The sequence below is a fragment of the Taurulus bubalis genome, assembly GCF_910589615.1.
Source record: "Taurulus bubalis genome assembly, chromosome: 3".
Lineage (NCBI taxonomy): Eukaryota > Metazoa > Chordata > Actinopteri > Perciformes > Cottidae > Taurulus > Taurulus bubalis.
The window spans coordinates 9,261,850-9,284,479 of record NC_136591.1 but is presented as its reverse complement, the minus strand read 5'-3'; the positions used below and the strand labels follow the sequence as shown (position 1 = coordinate 9,284,479).

Genomic DNA, 22,630 nt, shown 5'->3' with positions numbered 1-22,630 from the left:
GATTGTAAAACTTTTTTGTTGACCTTTTTTTTTTTACTTTTTTGGGTGGTGGGGGGGGGGAGGGACCTTTTACGTAGCAGACAAAATCAAAGGATCTTCTACATGCGCTGCGGAAATGGACTAGAAACCCATGTGTGACAGGGCAGCTGCTGCAACTCGTGGAATAACTTAACACGCAACTTGTTGGGGAGTCACTCCGTCAGGGGCCGAGGGATCTGATCCCAGCACCAACCCACCTGTCGTCGTCTGACCATCCCACCTGTCTAAAGGCAGAGCCCTCTATCCAATGGCATGGGTCAAGTTCTTCAAGAAGCCGGGGGGCAATCTGGGGAAATCGTACCAACCGGGGAGCATGCTGTCTCTGGCCCCCACCAAAGGACTGCTGAACGAACCGGGCCAGAACAGCTGCTTCCTCAACAGCGCTGTGCAGGTAGGTGTGTCCTGTGGATTTGCTTTTTTTTGGCTGGATCCAATTCAACAGTTGCTGAAATCATTTAAATATCCGTTATGTGCCTGTCAATACAGTAAGCAAATTAAGTATGTCAGATGCAAGTAGGAATTAAGGAGGTTTCTGTATACTTCTTTATATGTTTATTTAAACAAATCAGAATGTGTAGGCATATATTTTCATGAACCATAATATGTAACATCATTTTCATTAACTATCAGGATCTAGGAGCACTATGTTTTGAGCTTTATTGGAATGCATATAGTTTTCTGTGTTTTCTCTACTCTGGACCAAAGTGATGGACAGTCTGGCATTACCATCATTAGAAAAATATGTGCAAAAACAAGTAATATTTTGTTAAAACTGTATTCCAAGGTTCTCTTTACATACATTCCTTTTTCTTAATTTGGCATTTGCTTGTTCAACTTCATTTGTTTCACTTATTGCTTCCACCACGAGCTGTACACCATGTTCCACCCCCTTGACAACATGACCATTATTTATTTAGGAATTTTAAAGCTTAGTCACTGTCTTGTTTTTGACTATTGGTCTACTGGCGAGTTAGTTCATTATTGCAGACAGACCCACAGTGACGTCATGCTCGGTGGCTGTGACTCAGAGGGTGAGACAACCGATGAGCTGGTTGAAGAGGATAATCACTTGCGGCGTTGTCTTTCCACTCGCCCACTCCTCATCCTAATGACCTTGGAGACTTAGTCCTGATTTCTGAACAACAACAAAACACGTGGATTTGTCAAGGTTTCGTACATGAGATCCTCCCCACCTAAAAGATGCTTCGTCATGTTCAGTGTAACGTTTTATTGTGTGAAGAGTCACGGTAACCTCCTCTTTCCCTTGTGTAGGTACTATGGCAGCTGGATATCTTCCGGCGCAGCTTGAGGCAGCTACCTGGCCACTTCTGTCTGGGAGAGTCCTGCATCTTTTGTGCATTAAAGGTAGAACACAATCAGAAGCTTTCATTAAGGTTTAGCTCTTGTTTGTCCTTATGCATGTGGTAACTGTTTGGCTCACATATCCAGACTGTTTAATTTGAGCATGTGAGGATGACACAAATGCTTTTTAATAAACCAAAAACAAAAAGTTCTGTACTACATCAACAAACAAGTTCTTGTTCTCCTCTTTAGGGCATTTTCTCCCAGTTCCAGCACAGTCGGGAGCGCGCCCTGCCCTCTGACAACCTGCGTCACGCCTTGGCAGAGACCTTTAAGGACGAGCATCGCTTCCAGCTGGGCTTCATGGATGATGCCGCAGAGTGCTTTGTAAGTTCCTGTGGCAACACGTCTGTCCTGTGGAGAGAGACTAGTGTATGGAGAGGGGTGTGTGTGTGTGTGTGTGTGTGTTTGTGTGCTCCCCTGCCACACAGTTTGGGTAATGCACTGCAACAAACTGTTTGGCGAGGTCACTGAAAGAGCTTCTGTCCCTCCTTTCCCCTCCCATCAACCCCTGCCACATCGCCGCTAAATATCATCATGACAGGTTATATAAGCACCAGAGTTGTGTTTGAACCTCTCTGTCTTGTGCTACGATATTATGCGTCCTTCATCTTTTCCATATCGGTTCCAGTTTGTTTGCTCTTCTTGGAACAACTAAGCACTGCTTGGACGGAATGGGTTTTTCCACTTAACAATTTTCTTGTGTTTCTGTTTTATTTTGATCAGATATAGAACGGATACTGCAGCATTTCTTTTTTCTCCTTTAATTTCTTTTAACCTTGTTTTCTCTTGTTCGTAGGGCTTAATTAGTTTATTTTCTTCTCACGCTTTTGATCACCTCCTAATGACCGTACACCCAGTCATTGTTTATTCACCTAGGAAGTCCAATTACACTGCACTAGATACACACAGAGAGATAAGTTCATATTTCTTGAACGGAAAATCAGAGGACTGTGCTATACGTGTTTTGGACATGTATGTGTGTCACTTTGTTTCTCAAACGAGAACTTGCTCACAAATGTAACGCATAATGAAAATAGAGGCAGAGGAAGCAACGTTGGTGCTTTTTTCTTTTTCTGCCTCTGTCCGTGATGCCTGTGGCCCGAGGCATTATATTTTTGGGTTATCTGTCCGCTCCGTTCTCGTGGATGTGATATCTCAGAGACGCCTGGAGGGAAATTCATTACATCTCCCACAACGTCCACTTGGACTCGAGGATGAGTAGAATATAATTTGGCGGTCAAGGGTCACTGTGGCCTCACAAAGCACATACTTGTTTTCCACACTGAAAAATGAATAAGCTAATTCTGACAATTTCACATAAATTTCTAACCGAAACAAAACTATGACTCAATCACATTTTTGACAGACATGGATGGAAACTGCAACTTGTCTGGTTGGCAGGGGCGTACAACCACAAGCGGTAATTCTAGTTTCTTTCTTTGCCTGCCAATTCCCCAAACTAAAACTCAACAGTGACTTTTATTCATAAGGCCAAAGCTTACATTCTAAAGTTCCTATCTCTATCTTAATTCTTAATCCTACGCAGATCTTTGCCCTTGAGCATTCACCATGTAATGCATTGGCAGCGGTGTGTGAGTGCACAATCTATGTGCACAATTTATGTGCAGAGTGTCAGGTTAACAGGCTGTAAAGTTGTGCCTGTAACCTTTGCAGGCCTACCTTGCAGCCTTTATATTTGATAAACTCACAAGCACTCCATAGAAGCAGGTGGGAGCTAAATTGCAGGATTGCCTGCTCTTTAAACGTCCTTCTGCTGTCGGGTTCACAGCATGACACAATTTGAACTATTGATATGTAACAATGTGTCTGATTGATTGCACTGCCATTTTGCTCTTGGAAATACCGGTTTTGTGGTAAAAGTAGGTTAAAAAATAAATAACCTGCGGTTCTTGTAAGGAGGTTGTTTTACAACAGCAGTGCTGGAAATAGTGTCCCATACCTGATATATCTCCTATTGTGTCACAGGAGAACATACTGGAGAGGATCCACCTGCACATTGTGCCTGAGGAGACAGATGCCTGCACTTCTAAGTCTTGCATCACGCATCAGAAGTTCGCTATGACACTTTATGAGCAGGTCAGTAGGGTGTTCAAAAGCAGTTCGTTTACTTAGACGTATCACATTTGAGAAGAAAAACAATTAATTCATGCTGTCTGAGGAGGAGATGTTAATTATAATGTGTCCTCTCTTTTGTTTTTATTTATTTATTTGTCAGTTCATACAGTGTTTGTTTGCACAGCCTCTACAGTAATGTGTGAACAAGCATAACACACTAGCCAATGTTAGGATTAATCAGCACACACACACACAGACGGGCACATGAATCGCTGTCGGAGACAGTAGAAATCCAATCCGTCATGATTTGAGACTGGGTCCACCCAGAGGAATATGGAGGGTGTTTCTGGTCCGATTCCACAGTGCTGCAGCAGCAGCAGCTGCAGCAGCAGCAGCAGCAGCAGCAGATAAATCCCAGATGGTGTACCAGAAATCCCAGCACAACGCCACCCTTCCCCGTGGCTGGGATGCGCATCACCGACTCTGTCCCTATACCAGACCAGTTCTATCTCTAAATCAAACAGATAATACGCCTTTGGACTAAATCCCTTAAGGGTGCAGTCTGTGGATTTTGTTCCACCTCTACTTCAGGGCACCCAATCAGGCAAATATTACCAAGCCTAAATGAGGATTGCCTAGGTCAGAGGGAGCTTGATAACATTTTAGTTGTATACTACAAAGCCCAACAGTTTATAACTGATCACAAGGAAAGCAGCAAGACAAGTCATTATCTCCTGCCACAGTTTATATGAATGTTTTTTTTTTTCTCTCTTTAATTTCTCCTGACTGTGACTATTTCTGATCTTTTTGGGGGGGAAATTACATGCTTGACTTGATTTCTGTATCACCGCCTTGGTCTCTGACTCTCTCCCCTCTGCAGTCTGTGTGCCGTAGCTGCGGGGCATCCTCCGACCCACTGCCGTTTACAGAGCTGGTGCATTATGTCTCCACCACCGCACTCTGGTAAGGCACGGGGCGATGGTAAACTTTCTTTGCTTCCCCGTTGTCATCTGTCCAGCTCCAGTCCGTTTTTACTTTTCATGGAGCTCTCTTCACATTTTCACATGGTCATAATATAATTTTTTTTTTGCTGACGTCCCCCACACAGCTCTTCTCCACATGCCTTAATCTTCATTTGTCTCTGTCGCCGCTCCTCTTACTCGCGCTTGTTCGTTGCCATGCTTCTGCTGACAGTGCGTCTCGTTTTTTTTTTCAGTCAACAGACGCTTCAGCGCAGAGACGAGTCATTTGGGGAACTGTTACAAGCAGCTAGTACGATAGGGGACCTTCGTAACTGTCCAGTAAGTGGCCGATGCAAAGTGTTTTAATAAGCATGTTGAAGTTCCTGCAGAAAAATCTAAAATCTGTCATCAATTCATCAATGTAGTGATTCTCAAATATTGAGTTTGAGGTATTTTTCCTTTGTAATTGGGTGAAGTTTCTTTTGGGTAAAACTAGCCTTTTATTTGATGTCTTTGTCCTTCTTCTTCAGAGCAACTGCGGCCAGAGGATTAGGATCAGACGGGTCCTCATGAACTCCCCAGAGATAGTTACCATCGGCTTCGTCTGGGACTCGGACCAGTCAGACCTCACAGAAGACGTTATCCGCTCGCTGGGGCCTCTTCTCAGTCTTTCTGCAGTGAGTTTTCTTTAAACAACATTTTATGAACATTTTATGCTTTAGTGTTCTTTTTTTTTTTGACATTGACATAAAGCTAGACCATTGCATCTCACTGACTTTTTCAGATGAAGTTATTAATTATACAACAAGATATAACATATCTCTCTCCAGACATGGTTCAGTTTGTCAGTTTCATTTTGGAAATTTGTTCACTCACACAGCTGCTATTTTTTTTTTTTTTAAGTTTTAGGGTCAGTTTATTTTGGTGCAATAGAACATATGTGGGAAATAAAGTGGGGATTTATTTCTCTGTAAGTCGGGGCTGTTGCGTAAGCGGTCAACACCCAATGCCCAGTTGGCCAGCGCCACTGATCAAAAAGCCCCTGCTGGCCTTGGTCAGCTTGTCAGAAAGCCCCTCCCCTCATTTCTGTGTTTTCCTGAGCGTGTTTGTGTATAACTGTCTGAGGGAACACATGGGCTGAAGAAACATATGATCAACAATGTGTGAATGTAAACACTGCAACAAAAGCAGGCTTGAACACAAGTATGCACAAACGTGGGCACATGTAACTCCTTGTTTGTCCCTAAAAGCACATCTTCACACGCATGAATATGGTAAGGTCATCTGCAGTTTAAAATATGTATGTAAAATATCTTTCTCTGTAGCCTATTCACATGACTACACTGTGTTTGATGAACTTCACAAGCAATATAAATGAATAAGGGAAGTTCAGATTAGTACAATGCACATTACATAACTTCTTCATTGGAGTATTCAACCCATTTATTTGACAGCTCCCTCTTGTTTCCAAAGCATACCAACAGAAGAATCCCCCCCCTCCTACTAGTGAGCCACAAAGACCTTAATTCATAAAGGAGCATTTCATTGGGTGTTAACGGGAGCCATCCACCCCCATCGCTGGCTTTGAAGTCTATTGTTTGAGAGAGTGAGAGGGAGGCGGATAACTGGCTGTGCTGGAAACATGGGCGGGAGAAACCTGAAACCAACCCTTTCTCCATGTGTCTGCTAAATGCAGTATGCTATACATGTCATTCTTTTTTGTCCTGCTGAAATTTTTACACTATTTAAGAAAAAAAATGTAATAAGAAATTAGCACTGTAGGTTGGTATTCAGGCCAATAATAAGAATACCGTGGGCCGCTGTAGAATTAGTCAAGATATCACGTTCCAGGAGGACGCTGGTTTAAACCAGCACTTATTCGTACTGATGGTCAAATCAATGCCGTTTCATTCCCTCAGACCTTAATCTATAAACAGATGGAGTTATTGATTGAACTAGCTACCGGCAGTCCTCACTTGGCTGCCCGCTTACTACAGTGTTTTTGGTGCATACATGTATTTATTTATAAGTGTGTGTGTGGTGTGTGTGTGTGTGTGTGTGTGTGCGTGTGTGTGTGGACACAGCTCTTCTACAGGGTGACAGATGAGCATGCCAAAAAAGGAGAGCTGCTGCTGGTGGCGATGATCTGCTATTCCAGCCGTCACTACTGTGCCTTTGCCTTTCACACCAAGTCCTCCAAATGGGTCTTCTTTGATGATGCCACAGTGAAAGAGGTGAGACAGTGCGCCCCTAGTACTTGAATTATTTAGTCCGTTGATTATGCCATGCCAAAACATTTTCTGGTTCCAGCTTCCCTAAATATGGAGGTATGGGATTTCTGCTTTTTGTTTTGTATCATTCTAAATTGATTATTTTTAGATTTTGTACTGTGGGTCAGAAACTACAAGCAGTTTGAGGACACCACTTTGTGCTTTGGGGAATTATGATTGTGTGTGACCTGATTTATGATTGGGTTTACTGTGGCTCAGTGTTGAGCAGGGTCGTCCTTCAAACAGAGGATCGGTGGTTCGATCCCCAGCTCCGCTAACCCATGTCGATGTGTCCTTGGGCAAGACACTTAACCACAATGTGTGTATGCTACTCAGGTGGAACCTTAGCTCCTCCCCATCAGTGTATGAATGGGTGAATGTTGACAAGAAGTGTTGAAAGGTTTGAGCTCTCAGAGGTCGGCAGACTAGAAAAGAGCTCTACAAGTACAGGTCCATAGATTTTACAGACTTGGAAAAAAAAGTTGGTTAATAGTATAAATAATTGGTAATACACAGCAACACAATTAATATGAGCTATTACAACATATGAAAAGCTTTATTTTTATGTAAAAAGATATATATAATTTAATGAGTTAGCCATCAGGCTCGTTATTGTTAAATTCATAGTTTAGTTTTCACAGGTTATGGATCACATGAATCTCAGAAAACAATTCATGAACATGTGCTATTCTTAGTTGATGGAACATGGTCTTATTTTACAAGCAGCAGCAACGAGTGGCAATGTCCAGTCTCCTATCTCCATCACCAAGTGTCTTTATTGCCCAATAAGGGCCACATTGTTTGCCCTTCACGAGCCTCTGGGTTGCTGAGCCTTTATGGCACTGAAGAGCCCCCCCCCCCATTTCTACTGCAGTTCCCCATCTCTGTCATCACAAGGTACTGCAGTACTATTTTGTGGGTCTCTTCACTGGTTAAAGTTGAGCGACCGTGTGCGTGTGTGTGTGTGTGTGTTTGTTTGTGTGTGTGTGTGTGTGTGTGTGTCTGGCTGTGGCTATGAATTTGTTTGTTTCACATCCTCACAATTTTCTCGGGGACTGTGGTGCAGCGGCTGGCTCGGTGTCAATCCATCAGCAGCTTGTGCTGTGTGTGCAGCCCCCCCTCCGACTGAGATGGAGGAGCTCCAGTGCTCAGCGCCTGCCAAGTCCGTACCTGGGTCGAAACTTGCCAGCATTTATGTGACTCCCCAAATCCCAGCCACTAAATGACTACAGCAGTGTAGCCTGATCGTTGCTTCTTTGTTTAATGTGTATGATACAGTACAGATGAAATACCGTTACTTGAGAAAAATAACCAAAGTGTGAGTGAGTACTTGTGCCTACGGTTCTCCATTCTAAAAAGATTTTCTTGTAACTGACAGTACAACTAGACACCTGACACAGGTATTTGTTTGTCCTTTACAAATGCTGCATCGATATTATATTGCAGGTAATAGCATGGATTAGATTTTGTGTTGGAGCTACATATTTAGTTTATGTAGCCAATACAACATTCAGGCAAGTAGGTGCAAAGATCATTCCAGCCTCATCTTAGCATGGCTGTTGATTTAAAGTATTTTACAGTAAAGTAAGCGTTCACAACAACAGTCTATTTAAAAATGATTACATCTATTTCTGCCACATTCCTTTGTATTTCCTTTGTTTTGGTTTGCATTAGTTATTTTTGATCACATCTCTCCCCCTCCTATCTCCCCGCTCCCCTCCTTTCCACCGTCATTTGCTTAATTAAGGAGCACACAAGCATCTGTTAGCTTGCAGCCTGCCTTTGTGGTGCCTTTGTGGCATGACACGCACCTTACACAGCTTAGTTAATGTGATTGGGCTATTTGGCTTCAGTGGGATATATTTAGTCACAAATTAGACGATGCACAATAACGGTGAGGTTTTGTTTGAAAGTTTGCCAAGGTATTTTATATTTCATATTTATTTATCTGTCGGAAGCTTGATTTGTGTGCCTTGTGTCACATCTGTTATACAACAACACCTTTTATGAAATGAAAACAGATCGGGGGTCACAAGAAAGTAAATGAAGTATGAGTATGTTATAATTATATATTCAAATTAATTGATCCCAAAGAAAGCATGTGGATGGACAGAGATTATTTCTCTTTTTAAAACATTTGCTTCACTGTGTATTATCCCACATAATGGTGCAGAACTACGGAGTTCAATGTGCTTAAATCTGCAGATGCATTGACCACCTTTCCTCTGTCTTTTGCTGTAGATCGGCTCCAGGTGGAAAGATGTGGTCAGCAAATGTATCAAAGGTCACTTCCAGCCTCTCCTCCTCTTTTATGCCAACCCAGATGGGAGTGCTATCACCCCAGATGATGCCTCGAGACAAAAAAGCGGCCAAAACAGCAGCCAGTCTCACTACAAGACCTCTGTCAATGGAGACATGCAAGGTATGACCCGTCTCAATCACTCTTGGTTCTGCATTGGTTTACGTGAACTATTCTGACTGCCAAGTTTTATGGGAATAATGACCCTGATATGGTAATAATGATGACATCGTAAAAGTCCTCATCATTATTACCATATAGAGATTATGTTGGCAACACAGTTATATTCTATGGGGGGAAATGAGGTGTTGATTTAGTGTCCTTTTATAAAAATGACAACACCAAATTCCTCTGGGATACATTTATCTTGTTATTGCTCTTTAGTGTTATGTGTTATTCTTTGTTTTCACGAACCATGATCCCATCCCAAATGACGTATTTGATTATAGTGCCATACTGTAAAAGCCTCGTTAATATGAAGCTCAGCGCGGCAGCTATATCTCTTTTTTAGTATTTATAGTCGTAGGAATAGTGCTCGATGTGGAGGAAATGAAAGAAAACCTTATATACCTCTGCAAACATAGACGAAGAACAAATGTCATTTTACAGGTAAGTACAGAAAAACAATGTGGGTTTTTAAATTGACAAACGTCTTGCAAGGCTGGTGTTTTGATTTAAGTGTACTCCCTCAGCACACATTTAAAGGGGACATATTATGAATAACTGACTTTTTGAGTGCTTATGCTCATTCCTGTGCCAACCAACCAACACATTGCAAAATAAGACGACGCAGTGAGTTTTTTGGGGGCTGCATAGAAGTCAGAACAAACATTTGGCTCCCTTTCCTATGTCACTTGCAGGCTCATTAAAATACCTCCACACATGGCTTCAGGACTACCTTTGCGAAGGTGCACCATATTTGTTTTTCGAAGTCGATTAGAGCAGACTGAACTTTTTTTGGACAAGCTATGGCTGCCGCAATTAGTTGGCGTTATCAATGACATCAACGCTTAAAATGCGTTGCCATCAATATTAAAAAATATGACGAATACGAAATGTAATCCTCTGTTCTTGTTGCTGCTAAATACACTTATACAATCATCTTCCTGCTACTTAAGAAATTCCATTGATTAAGAGTTTGAAGGGAAACTGATGGTTTTCAACCGGCTCCGTGTCACTGCAGAAAAATCAAACCCTCAGACCTGATGCTGTTTATCGGCCTGTAGACTTCTGCCTGTTGTCCTCTGCCTGCAGTGACCCATAGCCAGTGTGTTCTGACTATGTATTACTGCCGTGTCAATTTTGATTACTATTGGGGGGAAAGTGTACACACATTTTGGTTTATTTTGTGCTGCATCATACAATAACATGGCCTGTAGTTTGTCAAAAATATAATTAACTTTCTAAGATTTTTAGATTAATCTGTAACATTTCCGATCAGTTAGACAGGTGCTAAAGTGAACCGCTTTAGACAGAAGGTGGGGAGGATTTTATTTTATTTTTTTATTATTAAAGCATGCAAATAAACCCTAAATATGAACTTGAAGTTGAGCATGATATGGCTCCTTTAAGCGGCTCCCCATGAGCTGTAAATAATAATTCCCCCCCCACCTTGTTTATAAATCATTTTAAATGGAAATCTAATTCAGAGAAACATCAGCAAACAAAAACAACTCTTTATAAGACGTGTAAAATCTCAAATCATATTTTTTTGCCTTTTGCAGGCAGTAATGTAAATTAGATTTTGATGACAGCTGAATATCTCTGCGGTTTGGATTATATATCCCTGGATTTGTTTGGTTGGTGAGGTTTTTATCCCCTTTAAAGATCCTCCTCCAACTCTGGATGCTGGCCGTGCCCCAGGTCCAAGCTGTGGCAGCCGCTCACTGCCCATCAGAGCTGACAGGGCGCCGGACCAAACTGGATGATCCTGCATAAACTAGGCAGAATTCTGTGTGGATTTTGTAATTTAAATTCAGTTTCTTAGTGGCAGGTGCAGTCTGTGTATGTTTTTTTTTTTAACCTACAACTTTAGTAACATGGTGTTTTGGAAAAGAAAATCCTGCCAAAAAGGCACAACCTTGACATTTTGAAATGCTTATGTTTCCTTTTTTCCTCCTCCACAGGCATAGAGTCTCCAGTTGTAGCCCACAAGAAGCTGGACCTCACGAGGGAGAATCTGAACGCTATGTTGGGCCAAGGCTCTTTCAAACAGAAGACCTCTTCAACCCTCAGCAGGGGCAGCATTCAGACCAGTGGAGAACGGGGACCAGGTAAGAGGGGAAATATGAAAAGACTGAAAGTGTTAAGAATGCAAAGAGAGGGAGATTCCTAACTCGAGATGTGGAGGAACACACTGCATACATGTCCCTCTTAACAAGTCATTTAATCAGCTGTGTGTTTCTTCCTTCTAGAAAATTCTAGTATCCGCCTTAACAAAACTGGTTTTAACGCACAATATGTGTTTGTGGAAATTTAGTGTCTTGCAGTGATCGAGAAGGTAAAACATGCTCCAAAAAAAAGACATTGTGTGTTGGTTGTAGTTTTTAGCCTTGAAATATTTTTTTTTTCAGATAGTGCGCACAAATTTGGCATAGCAACCAGAAGAAGAGATAATTAAATGTCTTCGCTTTAGAACTAAATCTGGCCATGTTGGTTATACAGAAGGGATTAGAGGCCTTCATTGAAGAGACAATCCTGCACACAGTTAAGTACAAGTACGGCTAGTGTAAATTGAGAAGAAGAGATAAGTTAAAAAAAAGTAAATGGCCTTCCTGGAAAGACAATAAAACAATGTTGTTTTCACAAGTCACTCTGAGCTTTCAGAAGCACCAAAGTTAAATCTGAAGTCAACTTTTTAAACTCTGGTTCATCTTGTGAACTATTACACACACATTCTGTTTTTCTTTTCTTTTTTTCGTGCTGAAGAGAATATCGAGTCTCACAGATGTAGTCAAAAACACTTAGAATGAACGTTCTCTTCACAGAGATTCCTGTTGAACCCTCAGACAGCGAACAGAACCACATTGTGATCATGTTTTCCAGTGCCATGAGTCATCATTATGTTTCAAAGTGAAAATCTGCCAGCGATAGAGCAGGGAAGCCTCTGCATGGGCCCGTTTCCACCCTGCTGCCTTTCCCCTCATGTCGCAGAAAATGTACCGCATACATCGGCACAATGATGTGCCGTAAAGTTTGCATTTGTCTAAACACTCTCCAATTGGTCAGTGCCTTGGAGGTGCTGGGAAATAAGAAATGATAAACAGTAACAAGGGAGAGGATGTTGTGACCATAGATTAGACATTGAGATGGAAATAATTAGTGGAAATCCCCACCTGATTTAAGAGGAGTTTAGAAAAAAATCATAATCAATTACATACCGGTTATAGCCCCACTGTCCCTCCATTAAGGACATTGTGCAAAGTTCTTCATGGTTCTACCTGTCATCTCTTTTGTTTTGTAGTGAAAATTGGCACCAGCGATCCCAAAAGTCGCCTCAGGGATATTTCTCGAGAAGTTGCCCAGAGAGCCGGAGAGCTGCGTGGGATGCATCCATCCAGAAGAGAGCCCGATCGGAGCGGTCACCGGAGGCCAGAGTCACGCTACAGAGGTTGGTCGCGCATAGACAGTGTGTGGATTTATAGATGTGGACTGTATGCACATGATAACAGTCAGGCTTTAAGATACAAAAGGCTAGCCTTCCACTTCTCCAGCTCTTATGTAACCGTTGGTTCGGGAGCAATGTGTCAGAAAGGGGATTAAGTGCTGACGTCTGTCGGAGCTTGCCTTCATCCCACTCTCTCATATTCAGAGCCAGTGGTTCTCCTCTCTATGGTCTACGCGGACATTTGCATTTCCAAACATTCACTATAAAGTAGATTTAATACTGTATGATTTAATTATAGAGTGAGTTTAACTTGCTATTGCTATTCCTGGCACTATATGCCCATGTTCCTCTTACCTCACACTTTGCGTGTTGGTTCTAATCAGTCGGCTGATTGGTCTACTACTTTAATACTCTTTTTGTACGTCACTGTTTTCAATTAAGTATCAGTGAAGGGATTATGGAGCACAACTGCAACACGGTCTCAAATCCACCATGTCAACAACAGTCGCCTGGGTTAGCAGCGAGCTCACGGCCCATTATGATTGAATGCAGTCAGCTTAAGGAGTCTAGTGTCTCTGCCGTGATGAACGGCGTGGCTGGAGGTGACACTAAAGTTAATGTAAGTAGTATAAATTTACAGCAGTGGCACTTATGCTCAGGCTAGCACTTTGCTAAAAAGTCTTCTCCAGAAAAGAAAAAAAACACTCAAGAAAAGCTTAAGCAACGTTGCTGCTCATATTGGACTGTGGTTATTTATGAATGATTTCTGGCAGTATTTATTTAGATATTTTTCGCCATTCTACATGGTCCTCAGCCTTGTGTACCGTTGACAACATTGAAGAAACTCTTTAAAACACACAGGTATCATATATACGACCAAAAGTGATTTAACTCTCGCACGAAGTCAGCAAAATCCAAAGCAATAGGTCTCTTGGGGCTTTCTCAAGGACTGACAGTTATATGAAGTACTAAATTCACTCTTTGTTCCTTCAAACATGATGTTACAGTGGATCAAATTTTCCAGGTCATTTACCTGATGACTCCAATGCAAAGCATGCAACCTCTGTCAGCTTTAAGCTATGAAAATGCATTGGATAGATGAACCTTCACATTTAAATGAGGACTCGCACATTTAAACTAGAGCAGTCTTTTTGATTTTATTTCAAGGATTAAAACAACATTTTTGCAGATGATTGAAATCTGAAATGTCACTGCTGTGTAGATAGATAACGGTATGTGGGTCCATGTATAGTTTGACAGGAAGGAACTAGCTTCCAGGAAGGATGTCTGGCCATATATTTTAAAAGGCTATTTGGGCTGGAAGTGTCCTTGGAATAGCAGACATATTGTGTCACACACAGACGTGTCATTTATACGTACAGAAAACACATACATGGATGCATATGCACACACATAGGCCTTCTATCATGTGCATCTGCATGACTGTCTGCACCTGAGCTGGTTACCCTCTGTGTCCACTCTATGGAAGAAAATTAATTCCTGTCGGCTGTAATTCACACCTTCCTGTCATGTGCACGCATAAATGTCAGTAACCCTGTTGTCGTCATGCCCTTCTCTCTCATTCGGCACAACTTGCGCTGGGCTTTAGCACAGCTTTGTGTCAAGGTGTCAGTGAAAGTCAATTTTTGGTCTTGGCATCGTTATTCATGACACTGTCTTTTGGCATCAGGTGATAGATAGATAGATAGATAGTCATTTTGGCAGTTTGAAGGTGAGGAAAGTTTAAGTATATACTGTATATAAGTATATTCTTAAATCATGATTTAAAATCTATTTTGAATGTGTTTTGCTGTTCTCATAGTTCAAGCTCTCAAGAAACTTCCTTTGTTTAAAACCAGATCCGGGTCAGGACAGGAGCTACTCCCGCTCCGTCTCCCCTCCAGAGAATGGCTTCAAACAACACCTGGAAACTCGTCTGTACAGCAGCCAAGGGAAAGGTCCCACACGGACTGAGCGAACACCCCACCTTGGTGGACGGTCCTCGCATGAGCCCCCTCGCTCTCACTCCAGGGTCCAAGTGTTGCCCGGCAGTGGTCATCACAGCCGGAGATTAGACCAAGTCTCCAACGGATACGATACTGACAGCAGCCAAGACTCAAGGGAACGTCCGGGAAGCGGCGGCAACAGCCGCAGCAGCAGGCCCAGCCGCCCCTGGAAACCAATGCGCGAGGCGTTAAACGTGGACAGTGTTTTAAGTGGCGCTGGGAGGGGGAATTCGGTTAGTCAAGATCGAAGGCAGCACAGCCCACGGAGAAGACCCAGTAGTCAGTCGCCGTCCCGTGACCGAGAGCGAGACCACGATTCTATGTGGGGAAGCAGAGAAGAACGCAAACCTAAGAGCCTAATGACCATCTACGAGGATGAGCAGAGGCATGAAATAGGTGGCAGCAGAAGCTCGCTGGACTCGGATGGCCGGGGCGGCTACAGTGACAAAGACCGGTCAAAGGGCTCAGCAGCTCTTAAAGTGCGGAATGACAACTGGAAGATCCAGCGGACTGAATCCGGATACGAAAGTAGTGACAGGCTCAGCAACGGCTCAGCAAATCTGGACTCGCCTGTGGTGGACAACCTTTCTTCCAAAGACCTACAGACCATTCCTGAGCTGCACCTCGCAAGGTACAATAAAAGGACTGAGATCTAAGTTTGTATCAGCCAAGTACATAAAGTCTTGGCGAGACAATGTATGACCAATATGTCTGTGACACAATTTTTTCTGTCTGCTACAAGTGTCAGCAGTCTGCTTATTCATCCCACCCATGCCCTACTCATTTATGGATTTGAGTCTCAAAAGTGCTGCCATCTTTAAATGATTAAACATTGCAAACAAACCGTTCTAAGAATAGCAAGACCCATTTAACATAAATGCACACAAGGCAGATGTGCCAGCCTTATTATGTTTGGCTGTCATTTGATGGCTTTGTAATCCAGGTTTTGTTTGGAGATAATGATCCCAGCTAGCTGACATCTCCTGTATACAGAGGGGAGAGCCAGCAGATAGCTTACTTCCTCAACCGCAAGTGAATTATTCAAGCCCATCTCTTGACAGTAAATGTTTCCTTTGTTCTCAAATCGGGTTATGACCTGAAGCCACAAAACATTTATGAAATTAACGTCATTTTATTTTGGTAATATGGCATGACTTTGGTTCTTTTTGCCAGTTTCCTTAGGTTTATTACAACATCTTTAAACATGTAGCGGTACATACAAAGCACAGCCGTTACAAACGGAAACAAAATCCTAAAACATAAGAACGCCTTTTTTGACAATATGATGTTTTCTTCACATTGAAGAAAAGAATAATACTGCATGAATTAGGAATTGATAAACTTACACCACACACTCAGTCATGATAACATAAAGCCACAATTAATTAATAATTTAATTGATTTTGTATTTCAGGGATCACTTCCCTCAGAGAAGAAGTGATGATTTGAAGGCTGACATATTGCACTCCACATACTCCACTGGTAAGTAATTCTCATACTTGAATTATTTCATATTTCTGCGCATTAATAAACTTGGTTTAACGATGTATGCTTATTTTGTATTTTACTGGCGACACCTGTGTGTACCTCATCACTGAGGGAGCTAACATTTCAGATGTGTTACATATAGACATTTGGAAAGATTCATTTAAAATGTTTCGCTATCGTTTTGTAATTTACAGCTGTACAAACGAGTCATTTACAGCTGTAAACGAGAAGAATTATAGGTTTTTGGTGCGCTACATTGTGGGAAATAAGCCACAAAGGCTTGGCCCTGATATTAAAGAAATTTCCTCGGCCCAATGGGCTTCTGTGTGCAGTAAGGATCTGAAACATTAAGATAGTTCTAAGCAATTTCCTTGATTTATTGTTCCATCAGTAGTGTAAGGTCACAGTCTGATTGAAGGGGTACTGTATGGAAATAAGTGTGCTCTGGTTCCTCTCTGACTGACCTTGACCTTTTTTTTCTTCTTCTGAGTAAAGTTTATGTTATGCAGCACACAGAGAAGTGTACATGGGCTCAAAGGAAACATCAACCCTTTCGACATTATTAACAGAAATACCCCAAAAAAATCTGGTTTGTGTCAGTTCGTCCGTCTTTCCTCAAGGTAAAATAACAAAGGCTGAAAAAGGACTTTGTAGATCGTTAACTGCAGTGAATATATAAACGGCTTCTAGATCCACTGGGATACAACATCTTGGTGATCACTTTGGACACAACTACCGTTCAAGAAAAAAAGCCTCAAATATGAGTTATGTTGCGCAGTTGCAATGATGTTTATTTTTATCTTCTAGACAGGATGAAGGGAGATTAGATGACATGAATAGCACTAAGGGGTTTGTCGCCAGGGCACCCTTCACATTCTTTATCTAGCACATGCTTACTTGTAATACACAGTATCGGCACAGAGATCAGCACAAGACTATATTTTTAAATTAACAAGTATCGTTAAAAAAAGCCTGACTAATTCCCTGAATAGGAACACACTGAGTTAATCCTGAATAAGAGAGGGAGCTGAGGGAAGGCTTGTAGGGGCCACCCAGCTGTGCCCAGCCGGGCAGAAAATGGCATGACTGGGCCTGTCAGAAGGTGGTATTCAAACATGAGGCAATGAAAATGCCATTTAGTAGCACTGCAGTTAGTTCAAGGTCCCAAAGAGTTATACAATGCAGCATAGAAACAGCAGCTATAATCTATCTTCCTTGAGTTTTATTCAGAGTTGAAAATAGCTGTTACACAAGTGAGGTGGGAAACGGGGATGTTGAATGCTGGTCTTGTCGTTTGCCTGTGAGCATCCATTTAGTTTTATGTTTGGTTTAAATGTCTCCAAAGGATGTCCCCTGAAATAATCCTGAAAGGATTGTCTGTATCTGTTCATGATTGATTGCATTAAATGACCTTGTATACGTTTGTAGAATGCATTTTTGTATGCGACGCTCATTTGATTTACTCACGCACACTCGTGCCTTTCAGCCTCCTCTGTGATGAGTACGATTTCAGACTTCTTTTTGTTTTTGAAAAGTATCTACAGCTGTATCTTGAGTTAGTCTTGATTAATTTGGCGAATGCCTCGCAATGCTGAGTTGTATATTCTTCAACCTAAACTTGGCTAAATATCTCCGACTGGGCCTTCTCAGTTCGGCTCTTCAGGAGCCATTTTCAAATCAGTTTCCCCTGCTGTCTGCAAATTGCATTGACAAGCTGCAGTTAATGTGTCCTAAGGCAATTTGGCCTGAGTTCAGCGACGTTAGTCTGGCCTGAGCTGCAGTTTTGGTAAATGCTGAGCAGATTCCAGTTGTCCATTTAAGTCCAAAATCCTTTCTAAAATCACACACATGTGTTTGCCATTTTGACGAATCATTCTGGTGCTCGTTCATTGCATATAATGAGGGACCTCTAGTCTGGTCTAGGCCTCTCTTAGTCACCTTAATGTCCTTTTTGTGAATAGATCTCGTTGAACTACCTTATACCAATAGGGAAATGGTCTCATTCTGCAAATTCTTTCCATAACAGCTGAAAGGTCACGGCTGTAAGAGATGGGCTCCTGCAGACCTCATCAAGAGCTCTTAGAATCTCACGTGTAGAAGCTGTGACGACTCAGTTTGTTCTTGATGGATTATAATGATTACATAAACAGAAGAGTTGTGTACTTTACTTGGCACTCACGTATGTACAAAACCCCAAATGATTTGTATGAGATGCATATCCTATCTGAAACAATGCTTGTGACACAAAGTTCAGAAGGAGTAATAGAGGAATATTAGCCTTTTATCCAATTCAATGGATTTGTTGTCCATTGTGTTTGTTTGCATACATCTTCTGTACTGAATGTGAGTGAGTGTAAGTTGGCGTGATGAGAGCTGTAATGCTACTCAGCCGTGAATGAGGCAATACCGTGGTATGAGTTTGTATTTCCATTGTTGCATTTGGCATAGTGTTCCCATGCCTGTGCCATATCAACCCGGCGTGATAGACTTTGTGGCCACTGACCGATAAAATTGTTGGAGAAACTAAATTTCTCTTGCCCACATAGTTCAGGTCTCAATGAAAAGCTGAACTGCACATATGCCTGAGTGTCTGATTGATGTGCAAGAATGTTAAGTACCCCTGACAGCAGAATGCACAGAAGTACAAATCTCCACTTGACAGCCTTAGAACTGAAATGTGTAGTTTTTTTTCTTCTGTTTTTGTCGCATCAACAAAACTTCAAAGGGCTGTCAGGAATTTTTGCATGTACAATTTCTCAAAACCTACTTTGGATTTGCTTTCATGGTCTGTGTAGAGGCACATTTTCTATTTCCTCTGTGAGTTTCTCACTCTGGCAGTTGGTATAATTGAAATGATGTCAGCTCACTCCTCTGTTTCCTTCAGTTAAATGTCCTAAATAACAGCAGGCATCAAACAGGTGCCTCTCCTGAACTTTTCTCAGAGTTATGCCTTATGTTGACATTATTATAGCCTGGCCTGGAAGTAATTTACATGAGTAGAGTATCTCGGTCTTTACAAGTGTTTTTAAAATATATAGAAGCACACACGGCATGGCTCTTAATATGTCAACCACTGAAAGCTCACAGTTTAGATAGTACAGGGAACGCCACCGAACCTCCGCCTAATCCATGCAATCACAGTACATGGACGCTTTCCCAGGCAAGTGCAGTAGGCCATGTAAACAGCAGGACACCTTGAGTACATCTGTTTTGCTGGCATCCGCAGCGACAGCAGTGATCCCCAAAAAAATTCCAGCCAGATGAATGTTTTCTGGAGATAAGCCAGACCCTGAACCTGAAGAATTGATTTGAATACAATTTGGATGGAATTATAGCGATTATTTGCTGTTTTTTCGAAATATCTTTTGATTTCAACGAGAACTGACGGGCAACCCAACAATACAGTCGCCTTGCCCTTTCCTTATCCAGCTGCTTTCTCCTTCAAGCTCTCCCTTGGCAACAGTCATGTGACCATAAAGATGAGGGGATTTTTGAGAGAGAACGCATTGTAAACGGCATCCTTTTTTCTTTTTTGGAGAATGATATTGTTGCAATTGCTTGCCAACATTGCAGATCAGCGTCATCAAATTGTGAATTGCCACATGGACTTAGCGGCTTAAAAATGCAATAGTGTTGTGGAGGGGATCTGGAGTCTGGAGTCTGACCCTGGCGTAATTGCATGCCAGCACAAAGGATTTAGCCACTAATGCTTTGAGAGAGCACGGGGGGGGGGGGGGGGGGGGGAGAGAGAGAGAGAGAGAGAGAGAGAAGAGGGTATGCTGACACCATCACAGATGGTCCTCAGCCACTCACTCTCTTCCTTGTCCTGTTAGTCAGCTGTTGTCTGTCTCAGGCCTTGTAAATCACACCCACCCTGCTAACTTGGCTAAGCTCCACACCAGCCCACACCTAGGGAGCTGTTAGCTAAACATGTGGTTTTGCTGCTCTAATAGCTCAAATCTGCTATTATCTCTCATTTATTACAGCATAATTCATTGACATCATATTATGACCTGATTGGCCTGAATAGATTGATGGCGTTTTCCTTGCTTTCATTAGTATGCGTATGATCCAACTCTTAAAGCTGCCCCAGTTCATTCAGGGTCCTTATTGTTTTATTAGCACTGTTAGCTCAAAGCCAGCTGGATATGAACCCAAATTCCCTTTGAGGGGCCACGTTCTTTGGCTGGATCAGACAGTCAGAGTGGTACACAGGGGGCCTGAGGGCGCTCTGCCAGACTAGCCGCTTTGATACTTCCTCTCACAGCACCAGGCAAAGGGCCTCACCATGACCCCTGTTAGATAACATGCCTTTGCTGGAGAGACACAGGAGAAAAAAAGAAGACAAAAAGTACTGTAGCTGTGTTCAAATAAAACACCAATGACAGATGTTACCTAGCTCTATTTTCTGACCATCTGCTAGTGATGTCCATGGATTTACAAATTAGTGGGTTGTGATATAAAATGCTCACGAGGCTTCATTCTTGTTCAGGTGAACGAGGAAGACGATCTCCAGATCTACGAGACGACGACGACGTCCTATCCGGTCAGGCAATACAAAGGTAAGGAAAGGTCTTTTAAAAGAGCGCTGTATAAGTAGTCTGTTGGTTCAGCACAATGGCAAGCTAATTATTGCTGTTTGTTTTGTTGTTTTTTCTCCTCTGTAACAGAAGAAGAGCCTTCCGATACACTCCTGGGATTTTCGAAAAGAACAATGGTCTGGACAGCGAACCTGAGGAAACCGTGGACGGCAGTCCCGTGAGCCCTGTGCCTCGTTACCTAGCGAAGACCAGCAGTTCGGAGTGGAACAGTTCGGATGACCTCAACGGACCGTTCTCTGAACAAGAGGAGGCTGGCACCGTTTCCCACATGGACCCTTTCTCGCACAACTATCCCCCACCTTTACCCCCCAAAACCTTTTTCGTCAGCGGGCACGCCGACCCATCTGCCGTCCACTCCCAACCGCCGGAAGTGCCCACGCGGTCTAGCCCCCGCTACGAACCCAAAAATGGCTTGTCCCCGCTCTCGCACACCACCCTCCGTCGGTGGATTGAGACACCTGCCGAGCACAGGCTTTCTTCAGACGCCAGCTCCAAGTCGGGGTCATCGGATCAGGACAGGAATGATCTGTCGGCCAGCGAGAGCGACGAGAGGTTGCCCAGCCCAAACCTCGGACATGACGACGGCACCGACTCCCCTGGTTCGATGGATATGGCTTTTCCCACCACTTACTTTTCCGTGGATAGCTGTATGACGGACACCTACAGGGCCAAATACCATAAGAGACCTGCCTACATGAAAGCAGAAGACCATACGTCATCAGGGGAGAGTGATGTGGAAGGGAGGCTCCCTTTGCCAGATGTTCACCCACCAGAGCTTTCCAAAAGCAGATCAGAATTAGGTACCAATGATATTACTATTTGCGTAACTTTTTTTGAATCCTTTTTGGAAATTTCTTGATTAATTGAGTCCTTGGCTTTTGTCTTGCAGGCTATCCGACCACAAAGACTACTGCAAAGTGGAACCCAATTACTTCAAAAGGACTCGATGAGCATGGTTTCCTATGATTTTAGCAAAAGCATCAATCGACCTTGTGTGATCCCAGTGACTGGATGCCAAAAATAATTGCCATGCACTATGGCTGCTACACAGTTTGACTCCTTCTGACTGGGATGTGTAATAGTGTGTATATATATATATATATATATATATATATATATATATATATATATATATATATATATATATATATATATATATATATATATATATATATATATATACTTGTCATACAGAAAGTTGGACATGCAACTGGATGCCAAAGAGATTGTAAAAGGAATGGCAGGTGTCCTTAATAGCTATCCTTCTGTTTAGGTATGAACTACTAAACGCTTTGAATGAATTTGCACAGTAAAGAGCACCAGAAAGGTACAGAGACAAAGAATCATGCCTAAAACATGTTGCTGTTTGGAGCGCCTCCAAAGCAAAAGGGGTTAGGCTCGTGAAGAATGTGTCACAAAAAGCCACTTTACCACACAAGAGATTAAAAGTTTAATTTTACGTGAAGAAATGACTAGATTCTTGCAGTTCTACTTTCTCTCACTTCATGAAATGCTTTAATTTGTTTATTTAAAGACTCCAATTTACCCCCATGGTGTCTGCCCCATCTATCTCTTTTTGACAGATCTTTTAAACTTTTTTTGTAGAATTTTTGGAAAGTATCTCAACCTATTGATATGTCACTCTTTTGGCAAGACTTAAAAATGGATCCCAAGGATCCGTGTGAATAAGAAGCTCCGGGGAAATCGTCACAGGACTGATGAGGCAGGACAACCTTCAGCCTCTGCTTCTCGTTGGTACATTGGAGTTTATTGAACTCTGCAAGTGAGACCTATAGTCCTTTTATTTTTGCCTCTTCTTTGGTCAAACTTCAACCAGAGGAGGTCGAACATCTCTGACCGCCTGGGTGTCCAGGGCCTACGAGGCGATGGGTGAATATGGTGATTGATTGGTTATCG

The 22,630-nt window shown here is 42.4% G+C and overlaps 1 protein-coding gene across 1 annotated transcript; it reads left to right on the top strand.

Annotated features, from left to right (window-relative positions):
* Window positions 1–286: 286 nt before the first annotated feature.
* usp53a (ubiquitin specific peptidase 53a) lies at window positions 287–21,742 on the top strand (the record flags this gene model as incomplete). Its single annotated transcript, XM_079215340.1, has 16 exons — window positions 287–430; window positions 1,312–1,404; window positions 1,594–1,728; window positions 3,391–3,501; window positions 4,361–4,443; window positions 4,697–4,781; window positions 4,973–5,119; window positions 6,527–6,676; window positions 8,954–9,134; window positions 11,138–11,284; window positions 12,475–12,621; window positions 14,478–15,255; window positions 16,039–16,106; window positions 20,605–20,674; window positions 20,783–21,513; window positions 21,603–21,742. 16 exons carry the CDS (start codon window positions 287–289, stop codon window positions 21,677–21,679), a joined length of 3,147 nt encoding a protein of 1,048 aa, XP_079071466.1. The 3' UTR covers window positions 21,680–21,742.
* Window positions 21,743–22,630: the final 888 nt, after the last annotated feature.